The 15,988-nt window shown below is 39.4% G+C and overlaps 1 protein-coding gene across 1 annotated transcript; it reads left to right on the top strand.

The window, feature by feature from the left end:
• On the top strand, positions 1–4,349 carry LOC121787830. The gene is made up of 4 exons (XM_042186704.1): positions 1–912; positions 1,802–2,344; positions 3,310–3,415; positions 3,928–4,349. The coding sequence occupies exons 1-4, from the start codon at positions 1–3 to the stop codon at positions 3,987–3,989; spliced, it is 1,623 nt and encodes a 540-aa protein (XP_042042638.1). The 3' UTR covers positions 3,990–4,349.
• The last annotated feature ends 11,639 nt before the right edge of the window (positions 4,350–15,988 follow it).

Below are 15,988 nucleotides of genomic sequence, written 5' to 3'. Positions count from 1 at the left end.
ATGCCGAATTCATCATCACCGGAAGCCTTAATCCACGACCCTTTAAAGCCATGGAAACACCTCCTCTCCCCACCGCCGCACAAAATCCCAATTTTGGCCTCCAATTTCATGAAAGCCCTCTTCGCAATCTGCATCTTCGGGGCATTTTCGTTATTCCTCCTGTCGTGGTCCCCCGCCACCACAACATGGCGGGCTCACGACTGCCCCGAATGCAATCGCGCCATCCGGGGCACATTCCGCCGCATCACCAACAGCGACCTCGGTCTCGTCAACCGAGATCGAGATCGCTCTCCTGACCGCACCAACCTGTCCCACATCCTTTTCGGGATAGGCGGGTCTGCCCAGACGTGGGGCACACGGCGCCGCTACTGCGAGCTGTGGTGGAGGCCGAACGCAACGCGAGGCCACGTCTGGCTAGACCAGCGGCCGGAGAAGGAGTGGCCGGCGACGTCGCCGCCGTACCGGGTGTCGGCGGACACGGAGAGGTTCAAGTACACGAACTGGTACGGGTCGCGGTCGGCGGTGCGGATCGCGAGGATCGTGAAGGAGAGCTTCGAGGCGGAGGCGGCGGGGGAGGGGGAGGGAGCGGAGGTGCGGTGGTTTGTGATGGGGGATGATGATACGGTGTTTTTTACGGAGAATTTGGTGGAGGTGTTGAATAGGTATGATCATAGGGAGATGTATTACATCGGGGGGAACTCGGAGAGCGTGGAGCAGAACGTGGTGCACTCTTACGCGATGGCCTACGGCGGGGGAGGGTTCGCTGTGAGCTACCCGCTGGCGGCGGAGCTGGTGCGGATATTGGATGGGTGCATTGATCGGTACGCCTCATTTTACGGATCGGATACGAAGGTGGCTGCCTGTGTTAACGAGATTGGGGTGCCTCTCACCAAAGAGCTTGGTTTCCATCAGGTTTTTTTCTTTCCATTTTACCGTTACGCCACTATTTTAATATTTACATAAAAATAGACATTAAAAAATAACACGTATAATTAATAAATTATAAAATAGATCAAAAGAAAATATAATTGAAGTTGTTAGTAAAGAATGTGTCCATTTTATTAGGAAGAAAAATGATGGGACAGTCAAAATTGAAAAAAATATCTATTTTTATGAGACCGCTGAAATATAAAAGTTGCAAATTTGCTATAGGGCACAAGCACATTGCCAAATTAATCACAATGGAGGGTCAAATTATGGTTGATACCACATTTTTTTAAATGTGAAAAATAAATCATGAACGATGAAAATTTCCCAACTATCCTATTCACTCCAATTCTGGTGAAATATGTGATAGTGTGGCAGTTATTTTAAAGACGTGGAAGTTAATTAACTCACTTCTTTACGGATACATATTTATACTGTGGGTGGTGTGTTTAAAATCGGCTAGTACATCATCGCATATTTCGCTGGCAAATGAGATAATTGTGAAATTATCATCTTTTGTGATTTAGTTTTTAGATTTGGATAAGGGTCGTGATTTAATTTTCATGTGGGTGAGAGTAATCAGAATTAGATTGTCTTTCATGGTATATTAAAAGTTAATACATGTTGTAAAAAAAACATATAATGTTTGACGTATATAGGTTTATATAGCAGTATATAGGATGTGTTTATTACTTACACTGTTTCAATTTATCTATAGAGAAAATCCTGGGAAACAATCTTTTAATGCAAAAATGTCACCTTTATAAAGATTTTGTCTTGCAAAAAAATTTGAAAATAAAAATGAAGCAAAATTAAAATAGTGTGTTAGTGAACAAAAATTGGAAATAATATTTGAGATTATTGTCTCGTACAGATGGACATACGGGGAAGCCCATTCGGCCTACTGTCGGCCCATCCCATTGCACCCCTCATCTCACTCCACCATCTAGACTACGTGCAGCCCCTTTATCCGGGCAAAAATCGGGTCGAGTCTATAAAAAGGCTAATCCAAGCCTACAATATGGACCCGGGTCGGGCGCTGCAGCAGAGCTTCTGCTACCACCCGACCCGGAATTGGTCCGTGTCTGTTGCGTGGGGCTACAACGTGCAACTCTACCCGTTTGCGGTGACGTCCAAGGATCTGAGCACCCCGTTACAAACATTCTTAACGTGGGGGACGTGGAGCCAGTCGCCATTCACAATCAATACCCGATCCCTGAGCTTCAACCCGTGTGAAAGACCCATTATCCATTACTTGGACCAAGTTAACGGGTCCGGGTTGGGTACCACCACCACGTATAGACGGCCACATCCGGCACGTGCGAGGCGGTGCAAAAATGAGAGCTATGCAAAGGCGTATTCGGTGAAGGCGTTTAGTGTTACGGCTGCTCCGCTTGATCCTGAAGTATGGAAGAAGGTATGTACAAAATCTGTTCCATGTTTTTATTTCAGAATAATTAAGCAAAAATTACTACTAGATACTCCATCCGTCCGCCATTAGGAGTGGAATGAGTTGGTGGAAAGTGATTTGTACCTATCATTTATAGTAAAAGTGATTCGGGACTCCTAATAGCAGACGGACTAAAATGGTAAACTGAGACTTCTAATGGCGGGCGGAGGGAGTATTATGGCAATGCAGTTTACACATTAGTTCATTATTCATTAGATTTTTTTTTAAAAAGATAAAAGATGATTATTTGAAAGTATGTTACAATTTACAAATTCATAATCATGATTTATTGTGTTTAAATATATTAAATCCATAGAGACTTCCTCAAACGTATATGCAATGGATCAAAGTTCTTTCATTGGCATTCTAAATATTTTGTTAAATGGATTATAGTTTTTAGTAAATCTAAACATTAGACATTGCGTAGTCCAAATGGGCTAAGATTGGGCTTAATACCATACTAGCATCTTGGATTGAGCTAAAACTGTCATTTATATATAGTATATTTTGTTTATTTTTGGAAATCCATAGACAAAAAGTTTTTAATATATGTATATATAACACTTTTTTCACATATATTTTAATAAAATTAAGTACTACTAGTACATTAATAAATGGGAAAATAACTTTATTTTATTGTTTAATTATGTTAATAAATATAGAAAACAGCATGTCATGTTTGATTTTTCATAAATCAATTTACAAATTTAGGATGATAGAAGAATTGTGTCCAAAAATAGAAAATTAAATTATACTACTGTATTTAGTGAAAACGAATTTGGTATTAATTAAATTTGAGTATATATTATTTTAATACTCACTTTTACTTCGTTATACTATTTAGTAGCTAGTGCTACTGTGCGATGCAAAAGTTTAACTACTGTATTGGGGTTATATAACTAATTATTTTTAATTGCTAATAAAAATTTTAGGGGCTACGTAGGCAATGCTGCGAGATAATCGACGGCTCAGATAAAGTGGACGGCGTCTTGCAGGTTAGAATCAGACGCTGCAATCAATGGGAATCAGTAACGCCACGTAAGACGTTTAGCCCTACAGAGAAGAAACAAGAACATTGACCTTTGTTTTAACTTTTTTTGATGTACAACTTACATTGCTATGGGTACAGTAGGTCACGGTTAACTTTTGCCTTCAAATTTGCAACCATATGTATAGTCTAGAGGTGTTGTTTTTTTGTTTTTAGACTAAACTACATAAAATGTCTCTGACGTTTCCATTTGTTTCACTCCAGACTCCTTACAAAAAAAAAAAATTTCGCCACAAGTCTCTGGAACATAATCACATATCATATATTTGTAGTCATTTTTCGGACCAAAATGCCCAAATGCCTTGAAAGGCATTTCAGTCATATTACCAACACTTGCAGGCCTACTACTCTGCACTTTTGCAGACATTAGCTCTGCACTTTTGTCAAATCAGTACATGCAGCAGTGTAGCTTGCAGATTCACAAATAAATGAAATAAATAACTATTGCAACATATATAGTTATAAAAACTCGCTGCATAATTTGTGCTGCTTCATTCACCAGATCTGAAATCTCGATATGTCGGCGGGTGCGGCCGGCGACGGTTTCCACCGCGGAATATTTGAGGGATGCATCTCCGGCAGAGACATGAACATCGAGCAGCGGTCGTACCATAAGAATTGCAAGTGCGCCCTTCACAAAGAGCGCGGCCACTGCAGCCACGCCTCTCGCCACAACTCGATCTCCTATCCGATCCGAAGGACGTGGAGCGAGGGCTGCTTGGCGCTGATGAATCTCTCTTCTCCAATCACCGGCGCCGCCTCTCCGTGCCACAATTCGCCCTCCTTCGTTGCCGCCGCGGCGCAGGGAGATATGGCGAGGACGCAGACGCATTTGGTCATGTACAAGGAGGAGGACGAAGAGGAAGAGGTCGATTAGTTTTTTTTTTAAAAAAAATTCTCTCTTTTTGTTCTTATTAACATTGATTCGTGGCATATTTTGGGGAAATTCTTTCAATTGTCATAGACAAGAAATTATATATTTTCATATTTTTAGAAAAAAACCTTCTGCATAATTTATTGAACTCGCAAATTATGGTCTTCTAATTTTGAATTAGGCAAATTTTATTGTCTGAAATTCAGTAAATTATTACTAATAAATTTAATATTTCGTTGAATAATAAGGAATAAATTTCACGGCTCGTCATATTCTATTTGTTCACTACCCATAATTTTGAATCTTATGATAGTTGATAAAAAAACAACATTAAATACTAAACATTAACAATATCAAAGAATTAATTTAATAGAATAATATAACTACTCCATTAATTATGAACGGATTAAGAATAAAATATATTACCTTAGAAAAACACTATTTCACTATTTTAAATTTTACGTGTAGATTTTTTTTCAGTCGGGTAAACACTAATTAATTAAACAGTTACGACTTACGAATCCAAATCATATGGACTATTGTTTTATTTTAATATTCGTTGCTATTATTAAGTGATATGTCAAGAATCATGACTAATAAGAAAATAGTGAAATTTTAAGAAATAATATTTGAATAATTATGCACTCCATAAAGGAGGCTGCCTTTATTTCGACAAGTGTAACATATATTTTGAATTATACAGATATTATTAACTAATTAATAAAAATTAGCACCATATATTGTGAAATTTTCGAAATGTATTTGTTAAATCACGAATGGAGTATGGTATACGTGGTGTGTATATGTGGTGTCTCTGTACACAGACCGCCGCTGACGCACAACCATCATAACTGACTGCTGGCGCACAGACGTCAAATCACGTCAGGTTGCAGGCCGCCACTGCAGAACTCCATGTGATATGCCCATAATGCCCTTTTAGGGCTGAAGGGCCTTTTAGTTCGAAAAAACATGATATGTGATTATGTTAAAGGCCAGAGACTTGTGGCGATATTTTTTTTAGTTAGGGATCTGGAGTGAAACAAATGGAAACGTTTCAGACATTTTATGTAGTTCACTCTTGTTTTTATATGCTCTTCTACATTCTTGGAAAAAATTATAAGTACTATACAATTTCACTTCGCTTAAAATTTGTTGTTGTTCATTTCTAAAATAGATTGTTATGACTTAATTGATCGATCTTTCTATTGCTGCTCATAAAAATGTTAAGATCAAGATTAAATAGACCTCATCAACATATAGCAACTATATATAAATATTTCACAAACAATCCAATGAAAATTATAATCTATTACAACAAATGATATATATTCATAAACATAGTTTTAAAATCTACATAAAATTTAGAAAATTTTAGTATGTATACTGAATGTATCTACTCGTTGGTGAATGCATCACCATAGTTTGAATCTAAGAGCATCCACATCCGTGCTCTTGCCATCCGTGCTCTTTGACAAGAGCACGGATGTGGGCCCGGACCCACTTTTATTACTTTTTTACTCCCTGCTCTTTCCCAAGAGCACAACACCCACATTCATGCTCTTCCACAAGAACATGATCAAGGGTCCCACCATTCCATTATTTAATTAAAATACTTCAATTACTAAAAATACATTAAAATATAAAAATTACATAATTAAATCATAAAAAATTAAAATTACAAAATTAAAATCCTAAAAATTAAAAATTACATAATTAAAATCCTAAAAAATAAAAATACATAATTAAAATCCTAAAAAATAAAAAAAATACATAATTAAAGGCTAAAAAATACCCCGTTGAAGACTAGTCCTCCGACTCTATCCCCAATGTTCTTCGGAGACCCCGTATCATTGCCAAATGTGAATCAAGTTACTCGGGGGTCATATTTGACCTATCGACCAAATTGAGTTGGGCTAAAAGGGTCCACAACGATTTGGTGGGGGGTTGAGGTGGCACAAATGAAGCGGGGGCGGATGGAGTCACGGCGCGACGGCGGTTGGTCGTCGCCTTCTTCCTTCCTTGTGGTCGGCGTTGGGAACTGCTCGGGCCGGCGTCGGGGCTACCCAAGCTAGCTCCAGCGAGCTGGCTAGCCATATCATCCTCGCCGGCGTCGGATAGGGATACCGACCTCGACCGTTTGCTGGAGGAGCTGGAGGAGGATGATACGCCCCCCCTATACTTCGGATGCACACGCACCTCCTGCCAAGCGCTGTGGTACTTGAATGGTTTGTAATTTAGGGATTGGTAGGTCGCCAAGGCGGCACTAATGATGTCGAGTTCGCTCCTGCCGCTCCCCGCCGACCGCTCGTACTGGAGGTAATACCCCTTGAACTTTTGGATTTCTTCATTGGCTCTGAATATGGCATTGCGCATCACACTCTCATTGCGCTCGTTGGTTCCAGTCGGGCGGTTTTCATTGTGCCGGTGAGAGACGCGCCACCAAAACCTATCCCCGCTTTGGTTCGTGCCAACCTCCGGATATTCGGAGATAATCGAATAGGCTTTGAATAATTGATCCATCTCCGCCAGAGTGTGCGGGGTGCGGACACCACGAAGAGTAGGAGTAGGAGTAGGAAGATGAGGAGTTTGAGAGTCGTCGCTCCCTCCCGATCTGGGTTCCGGTGCCCACTCTTATCGCCCATCGGGGGCATCTTGGTCGTCCACCGGGTAAGGCCGGTAGCCATCCGGAACTTGAGACCCTTGGGTTTGAGGAGGGGCCGAGAATTGCGTTTCTGGACTAGGGAATGGTTGTGAGCCTAACCATTCGTGGTTCCAACCGCGGAAGTCGGAGGAGTGATCGCCGGAGCCGGACATTTTTTTTGTAAGAGTGAAAGATTGAGAATTGATAAGAGAAGGTAGAGAATTTAGATGAGAATTGTGTAGTGTGGTGTGAAATTTTTCGTGTGGAAGTGGGGGTATTTATAGATGAAAATGTGAATTTTGGAGAAAAAATTTGAAAAATAAATTAAAAGTGGGGAGAAAACGGATATAATTTATTGGGAAGTGGGAAATATTTTTTTATTTAATTTGTATTTTTTAAATTAAATCTGATTTTTTTTAAAAAAAGAAAAAACGAAAATGCCAACGTCTTTGCCGTTGGCCAATCCAGTGCCGCCACGTCAGCTGCTCAGCAGCACGGACGTGCTCGATGCATCGAGCAGCGCACGGCAAGAGCACAACGGCGGACAACACTCTGCCGCGTCAGCAGCACGGACGCCATCTGTCCCTAAGAGCAGCGGTGCGGATGCTCTAATGATTGACAAAATGTCAACTTTCTAATGTAATTAGTTAAACGACCATCTTGGTATTTTAATTGTTCAAAGCATATTCTCACATTCTCACCAACACTAGATAACCACCCATGTTAATATTGCACAATCATTTTAAGAGTATATTATACATACATTGTATATGTATATGTAGGTATATAATTGTTAATTTGGCCATCCCTTCTGTGAGTAACTAGGATTCACAGCCTGTTATTGCAGAATTATTTTGGAATCCATGTATTGAAAATGGAGGCGGTGTTCTAAGGAAAAGAAAATATGGTGTTGTTGAAACTAGGCCTGCTTATCCTGCCGGTTCCGATTTTACCTGGTCCGGTTGAACGGGTACCCGGTTACAAATTTTCATGAATCCTTGAATCGGAACCGGATCCGGTTTCGAACCGGTCGGTTCCGGTTCCGAACCGAAACCGATTTATAGTTTTAATTTTACTTTATTTAAATAATTCAACATCTAGAAATATAACAATTAATGCAAAAAAATAAACACACAAAAATACAAATCAAAATATTGAAAATCTAAAATAATACAGTAACTTTTAACATGGAGTAAAAATATAGTTCTTGACCACTAATCATGTGATTTATGTCCAACTACGTCTCAAAAGTGCTATACAAATTAAGCCTAGTCCACAGATTATGGAATTTCAATTATTTAATATCTTTATTACATTATTATTCGTATTCACTCAGCAAAATACCTTCCAACGAATAAAACAATAAGAAGGAAAAATGAGTCATGAAATTGACTACTTCAATGATTGAGATATTCACAAAACTCGTAGTTTTGTTATTTTTAATTTTCTATATGCTAGCCTATTTTCACCCACATATATGTATATAGTCTATCTGTATATAAGCAGTGGCGGACGCATAATTTTTTTTCAGCAGGGGCTGCACTATATATAAATTTTATACTAATATATACTCCTTTCGTTCCCTCATAATTGAGGCGAAACTTTTTAGCACGGAGTTTAAGAAAAAAATGTTAAGTGTGTCAAATAAATAGATAAAAAAAAGTAAAAGAAAGAAAAAAGTAGAGGGAATAAAATAGAAAGTGAATAAAGTAAGAGATAGATAGTAAAGTAAGAGTGGGGAAAAAGTTATAATATATAAAAATAACTCAACTATAAAGGAACTTTCTGAAATGGAAAAATGACTCAATTATAAAGCAACGGAGGGAGTAGATATGAAACATAATAATCATGCCAAAAAAATCACAAACACAATAGTTATAGAAGCAGATATGACTTAAATGCATAAATATTTTATTCGTAAAACTAAACCTATACATAAATGAAAATGTTGCCATGCAATAGTTATAGAAGCGGATATGACTTAAATCAAATTTAAAATTTCGAGCAAACTCTAAATTCAAAAAAAAACTCTAATCCAATCATCTTAAACTCAAATTAAACAGGTTAAACTCAACCATTTTAGTAAAATATCATAAAATCCTATATAAATTTTACCAATGCAGAGTATATTTTTGTTTTGCATATTTTCAATTTCTTAATGAGTCCTAAAAAATTAGTTTTTAAATCGTTAAATTAAAAAGACATGAAAAAAAGTAGAGAAAAACTGATGTTATACGGTAATAATGTAATTAGAAGACATACATAAGCATTTGCTTTTAAATTATTAAAATAAAGAACTTGACACGCTTCTTTGGGCATAACAACTCGGCACATTTTGAAAGAGTGATGCTAAATGGCCATAATGTGGCCGGCCATAAAAAGTTAATTTAGTCCATTTACATGTATAAAAAAATTAGAATTACCGATATAAACTTATATGTGTGTGAATGGACTTGTGAGTTGATACTTATATTTGAATTCCATTACGTAAAACACATTAATATCACGAATTACTGTATACGTTGAGCAACAATCAAGAAATGACAGTAGTAATAAGTTGAGCAAAAACTACGAAAGAGCAACATTAACATGTTGAGCAACATATAATGAAGATGATATAAAAGTAAAATCAAGTAGTATTAAACCAAAAATTTGAAAAAAATCAAATTTTTGTTATTTAATTAATTTATGGCTGGCCATAATGTGGCCGCATAGCATTATTCATTTTAAAAATAGTTTTTCTAATATAATAATATTATTCTACTTTATTAGTCATGTTTTATGAGTTAGTCTTCTTCATCCTATAGCCGCCGTCTCCTATAATTCTTTAGTTTTCCTCTACAAATTTCTATTTTCAGGTAAGTTCAGCCCCTTAAATCGATCAATTTTCAATAATTTAGTCCCCAACAACATTCATACAGTAGGGGCTTAAAACATTTTTTCAAAAATTTCAAAGAGTTAGAAGTATAAAAAATCAAAAAAAATATTTTGGGTAGGGGCTTAAGCCCTCCCCTCTTCTTTACTGGGTCCACCCATGTATATAAGAGCATCCACAATGGAGAGCATGTGCTCGTCCGTCTGTCCGTGCCAACAGCGCGGAGGAGCTGTCCGCCGCTGCGCTCTTGCCGCTGGCGTGTGATTGGGCAACGGCAAATATCCATTGGAAAATCTTTTTTTAAATTGAAAATAATACCAAAAAATTAAAAAATATATATTTTCCCAATCCCAAAAAAAATGACCGTTTTTTGCCCATTTTTCTGTATTTTTTTAATTATTTTTTTATTTTCCCCCCCAAAATCATCTATAAATACACACATTCATCATCCATTTTTCACGTCAAATCATCTCTCGTTCATATTTTTCATACAACTTAATATCTACACCTTCATCTCTCACTCAAAACCTCAAATAGATTTCACCCATCTCAATGCGGAAGCGGAGCGCGAAGAACAAGAATACTACGAACAACATCGTGCCGCTTATGAAGCATATGTCGCAGCGAATACCCCCGCCCATCCTCCTCAACCAACTAGATCAACTCGCCGCTACATCCATCGTGACCGGGAGGGAGCCCACGAAAGGCTCGTTGCCGACTATTTTTTCGACCCGCCGCGGTTTCCGGAAGATTACTTTAGGCGCCGTTTTCGCATGTCAAAGCGCTTGTTTATGAGTATTGTCAACACATTATCCGCCCGTGTTGAATTCTTCCAAACATGTCCAGATGCAGCCGGTCGGCAAAATCTCTCGGCATTGCAGAAGTGTACGTGTGACATCCGACAACTCGCTACAGGGCAAACGGCCGACCTCTTCGACTAGTATTTGCATGTCGGTGAGTCCACTGGAATCCTTTGTCTTAAAAATTTTTGCGAGGGCGTTCGTACAGCTTTCGGTGATGAATTCCTTCGGGCACCCACCACCGATGATTGCCAACGGTTGCTTCGTCTTCACGAAACAGTCCATGGATTTCCCGGTATGCTTAGCAGCATTGACTGCATGCATTGGAGGTGGAAGAATTGCCCGACTGCTTGGAGGGGGAAACACTTAAGCGGCCACAAAGGCGGCGGCCCAACACTTATCCTTGAAGCGATCGCCGACTACCGCCTATGGATTTGACATGCATATTTCGTTGTTGCCGAATCCAACAACGACTTGAACGTGCTCTATTCTTCACCCATCTTCAATAATGTGTTGAATGGTGTAGCACCGACGATTGACTTCACCGTCAACGGAAATGTATACCACATGGGTTACTATCTCGCCGATGGTATCTACCCAAGGTGGTCGACTTTCGTGAAGACGCTCAGCAACCCGCAAGACCCGAGACGGGTTCTTTTTGCGCAGCCTCAAGAGTCCGCGTGGAAAGACGTCGAAAGAGCCTTTGGGGTCCTTCAAGCCCGATTCAACATTGTGAAGGCTCCGTCTCGGCTGTGGTACGTGAAAAATATCGCCGACATCATGTACACGTGTATTATCTTACACAACATGATTATAGCCGACGAAGGACCGAGGGCGGCTAGCTTTTACAACAAGGATGAAGCCGGAAGCTCAAGCGCGAGGTCTCCCCCACGCCGAGGTGTGCATACGACGGTGGGTGAAAGGATCGAAACAAGGCACACAATGCGCGATACCCGAACCCACGTTGAGCTACAAGAAGACCTAATCAAACACATTTGGGCGAAATTCGGCCACGAGTAGTGGTTTTTTTGATTTTAGAAGTTGAATTATGTATTTTTTATTTTTTAGGATTTTAATTATGTAATTTTTAATTTTTAATGTATTTTGTAATATTATTCCCGGTATTTTTAATGTATTTTAATTTTGTGGAAATGTTTTTATTTTAATTGAATAATGGAATGGTGGAGCCCTTGTGCTCGTCCTTGCGAAAGGGCACGGATGTGGGTGTTGTGCTCTTGCCTAAGAGCAGACAGAAAAAGTGGGGTCGGACCCACATCTGTGCTCGTTGGCAAGAACACGGTTGTGGATGCTCTAAGGCTTATAAATCAATATAATTTCAAAGTAGTAGTATTTGATTTTGTCGTATATTTCTTAACGATATAGATGTGTATCAAAATATACACTACATATGTTAATCGAAAAAATTTGGATAAACTATAAAATATGTTAGTAATTGAACGCATATGAAACGAATTTATATTTGAAGCACATTCTTTTGATGTATTTCTAACTCAATTGAATACAAAAAATGAGGAGATATCAAATTTAAAATATGTACTCCATAGTTGCTGGCTCCTTAGGAAGTTATGATTAATTTTAATTTAAGTAAAAAAAATTAAATTTTTATTAAAACTAAAAATCTGAAATTCATATATTATCTGGTTTCAGGTAAGAACCGGTCGGTTATGGGTAGAACCGGAACCGAAAATTTTGAAAAATATTAGAACCGGTACCGGAACCGAAACCGATTCTCCGGTTCCCGGTTTCTCAATTACCCAGCCGGTTCCAGTTCCGGGTACCCGAGAACCGGTTAAAAGGCCTACTTGAAACTGAAACACACAGTCGTATTATACTACTAATTAATAATGAAATAGTTGTAACATCTCTCGTTATATGCAAAAAGCAATAATTAATTATATCTCCGTCAGATGACTCAATAAATACTCCCTCCATCCAAAATAATGACTCATTGTCATTTTAAATTTTTGGAACGTATAAAACTTATTTATTTATTTTCAAATTTCGATAATTGGACTTCAATCATTCATTAAATTATTAAAGTTGTATTCCATTATAAAATTAATTCCATTATTACAAACCTTTTCATTCACTTCTTACGCAATCAAATACTTTTTACAACTCGCACAAAGTCTCAAAACATGTTTTTTCTAAATTGTGGATAGGAGGCGTAATAATCTTATCTCTTCAAGTTGAAATCATTCCACATTATTCGTTTCCAAATATGAATATATTTTATTACTATTATCAAAATAAAATTTATCAAATATTACTACTATGCGGAAACTAATTAACCATTGACGAAAACCTCTATATAGTACTACATCCTTTGCATACGCATGGATCTTTCGTCTCATACATCGACTTAGATCTGGTCAACATTTAACCCGATATACAAAAATAGTTGGATTATTACCGAAGATCATGGAACATTACCGAAGATCATTCCTATGATTTGTGATGATTTGTAAATGATTTACTTCCTAAGATAGATTAGAATCCCTATAATCTAGACTTACCATATAGATACACTCTTATGGCTATAAAGAATGTATCAACCGTGTATTCTCATTATCAAAAAAATAAACACAATTCTCCTTCCTATAATTCTACATGGCATCAGAGCAGAGTAAGATCTGGCTCAGAAAAGCTTCATCATAGCAAAAAACCATACCAATCCCGGCCAAGAGGCTGAAGTCGATCCCTAGCCAACTGAAACCATACCAATCCCGGTCAAGAGGCTGGAAAGCAGTCCCTACACATAAATATGTCCGATTCAGATTCAGAAGGAGACAATAAACCCAAAATCAAAACATCAAGGATGAAAACAAGCAAACATGTCACTGTTGCATTCAAATTGAAAGGGAAAAACTATCCTTTGTGGGCTCGGCTGATGAAAGTCGCGATAGGAAGCCGAGGAGGATATTCTCACATCAAAGACCTGCCACCAGAACCGGAGAGTCCCGGATATGCCTAGTGGGAGGAAATTGGTCTCGTGGTGTTTTCGTGGATCATCGACAACATCGAAAACGACATAATCGCCGACTTTGCCCACCACCAAACCGCGAAGGCGATATGAGACAATCTCGCCGTGACATTTGAAGGCAAGAAAGGCCTGTATCTCATATACGATCTGGAAGATAAAGCCATCGCACTCCACCAAGGAAATTTGGATCTCGAAACCTACTACCGACGAATCCACGGATTGTGGATCAATGTGGATCGATGTCGAAAACAGCCGGTCGATTGCTGCGACAAGGGGGTCAAGCGATTCCGGGAATTCTCGAACACCGTAAGGCTGTTCAAATTTCTCACTGGACTCAACCCGGAGTATGATACGATTCGCAGGGACATCCTCAAAGAAGAGCCCTATCCCTCAGTCGAAGAGGCTTACGGAAGGGTCCAGAGGGAGGCGACTCGATTGAAAATCATGCCACCGGCGTCCTCCAAGACCACCGAAGACCCCGACGTTGGTAGCGCCGATGCATCATCGGGAGAAATCGGCTACGGGTTCGAAGCACAAAGAGACCGTCCAACCAACCGAGTACCACCGCGACAGCCACCTACCGGAACCAATCACCAAACGGGAGGAAGAATCGACACATGATAGATACCGGCTTCCTCCGCGTGGGATTCCCAGACTGGTGGGACGAAAAACAGAAGGCACGAGTGCAGATGAAACTCGCGGCTGTCGAAATTAGCGAATCGGGGCAGAGGCAGGGGAATCCCCAAATTCAACCCAGAGACGGATCGATGGGAGGGTCGAATCAGGTTACCCACCCAGAACACCCCAGCGATAATGGTGGTGGCGGCGGAGTTCGGGTCGGGAATTTCGTGGAGAGAACAGGAGCCCAAACCGAATCGCAAAAATGGAATGGAGGCGCGATCGGAGGTATTGGGTTTGATCCTGGATCAAACCCTAGACTATTTTCTTTTTACAATTTAAACCCCCAGAATCCCAATTTAGTCCCACATTTTTAAAAAAATCCCAAATGCAACCCCCAGACATGGATATTTATGAACATCCCCCCATAAGTTCAAAAAAATCCGAATTATACCCACCTGTTAACCATATTCCCACACATAATCGATTTGCACCATTGATGAATATTTCCGCTGCTTTATCTGTGCAAAATGCTGATAATGTTGATAGGAAGGGTTGTATTTTCGACTGTGGTGCCACAGACACTATGACTCCGGAAAGATCTGATTTTAGTAATTTTAAAGAAGTTGCTAAAACCTATATTAGGGCAGCCAATGGGGAATTAATTAAGGTAGCTGGGGCGGGGACCATAAAAATTTCCCCCACTCTTCGACTTTCAAACTGTTTGTTTGTCCCTGGCTTGTCACATCGGCTAATGTCAGTAAGCCATGTGACGAGAGAATTGAATTGTACACTCCTAATGCATACAAATTTCTGCATCTTACAGGATATTCGGACGAGGAGGATCATTGGGCGTGGCACTGAGGATCAAGGACTCTACTACATGGATGGGGTAGCTCAACATGGCAGTGCGATGCTGGCTCACGGGTCCATGAAAAAGGAGGCTTGGCTGTGGCACAGAAGACTAGGACATCCGTCTCCTGGTTACTTTAAACTTTTGTTCCCAAACTTTTCTTTACCTAGGGATTTTTCTTGTGAAACTTGTGTTTTGGCCAAGAGCCACAGACAGCTTTTTAAACCTTCAGATACTCACATGAAATTCATGTTTGATTTAGTGTATGCTGATGTGTGGGGGCCGGCACCTGTTATTGGGGGTAGTGGATTTAGATATTTTGTGACATTCATTGATGATTGCACGAGAATGACTTGGATCTATTTCTTGAAACATAAATCAGAAGTGGTTAACAAATTCATCCTATTTTTTCATATGATACACACCCAGTTCCACAAAACCATAAAAATCCTTCGATCAGATAATGGGAGGGAATTTGTTAACACTGCTATGTCCAATTTCTTTCAAAAATAGGGTCTCCTTCACCAAACATCATGTGCTTATACACCCGAACAAAATGGGGTCGCTGAGAGAAAAAACTGAACCATTCTAGAAATGACTCGTGCCCTTATGCTTGAGTCCAACGTCCCAAAATTTCTTTGGCCAGAAGCCGTTGCAACCTCTATCTACCTCATAATGCCCACCAAAATCCTAAAAACCAAAACCCCCCTCGACACCATTTCCCAACAAGCCCAGATACCGGAATCCCTTAGCATGACACCAAAAGTCTTTGGATGCACTGTCTATGTTCATATCCCCAAACATGAAAGAACCAAACTTTCCCCATGCGCAACCAAATGTGTCTTCGTGGGATATGGGTTCAACCAAAAAGGATATAGGTGCTACGATCCAAGTACTA

Source organism: Salvia splendens, chromosome 1 (genome assembly GCF_004379255.2).
Source record: "Salvia splendens isolate huo1 chromosome 1, SspV2, whole genome shotgun sequence".
In the NCBI taxonomy this organism is placed as follows: Eukaryota; Viridiplantae; Streptophyta; class Magnoliopsida; order Lamiales; family Lamiaceae; genus Salvia; species Salvia splendens.
The sequence above is the reverse complement of the archived record's forward strand: the minus strand, read 5'-3'. Positions and strand labels throughout refer to the sequence as shown.

Coding starts and splice junctions, on each gene's coding strand:
- LOC121787830 (XM_042186704.1), top strand. CDS start 1: ATGCCGAATTCATCATCACCGGAAGCCTTAATCCACGACCCTTTAAAG. Junction 2,345..3,309: donor ATCCTGAAGTATGGAAGAAG/GTATGTACAAAA, acceptor TAAAAATTTTAG/GGGCTACGTAGGCAATGCTG. Junction 3,416..3,927: donor ATGGGAATCAGTAACGCCAC/GTAAGACGTTTA, acceptor TTCATTCACCAG/ATCTGAAATCTCGATATGTC.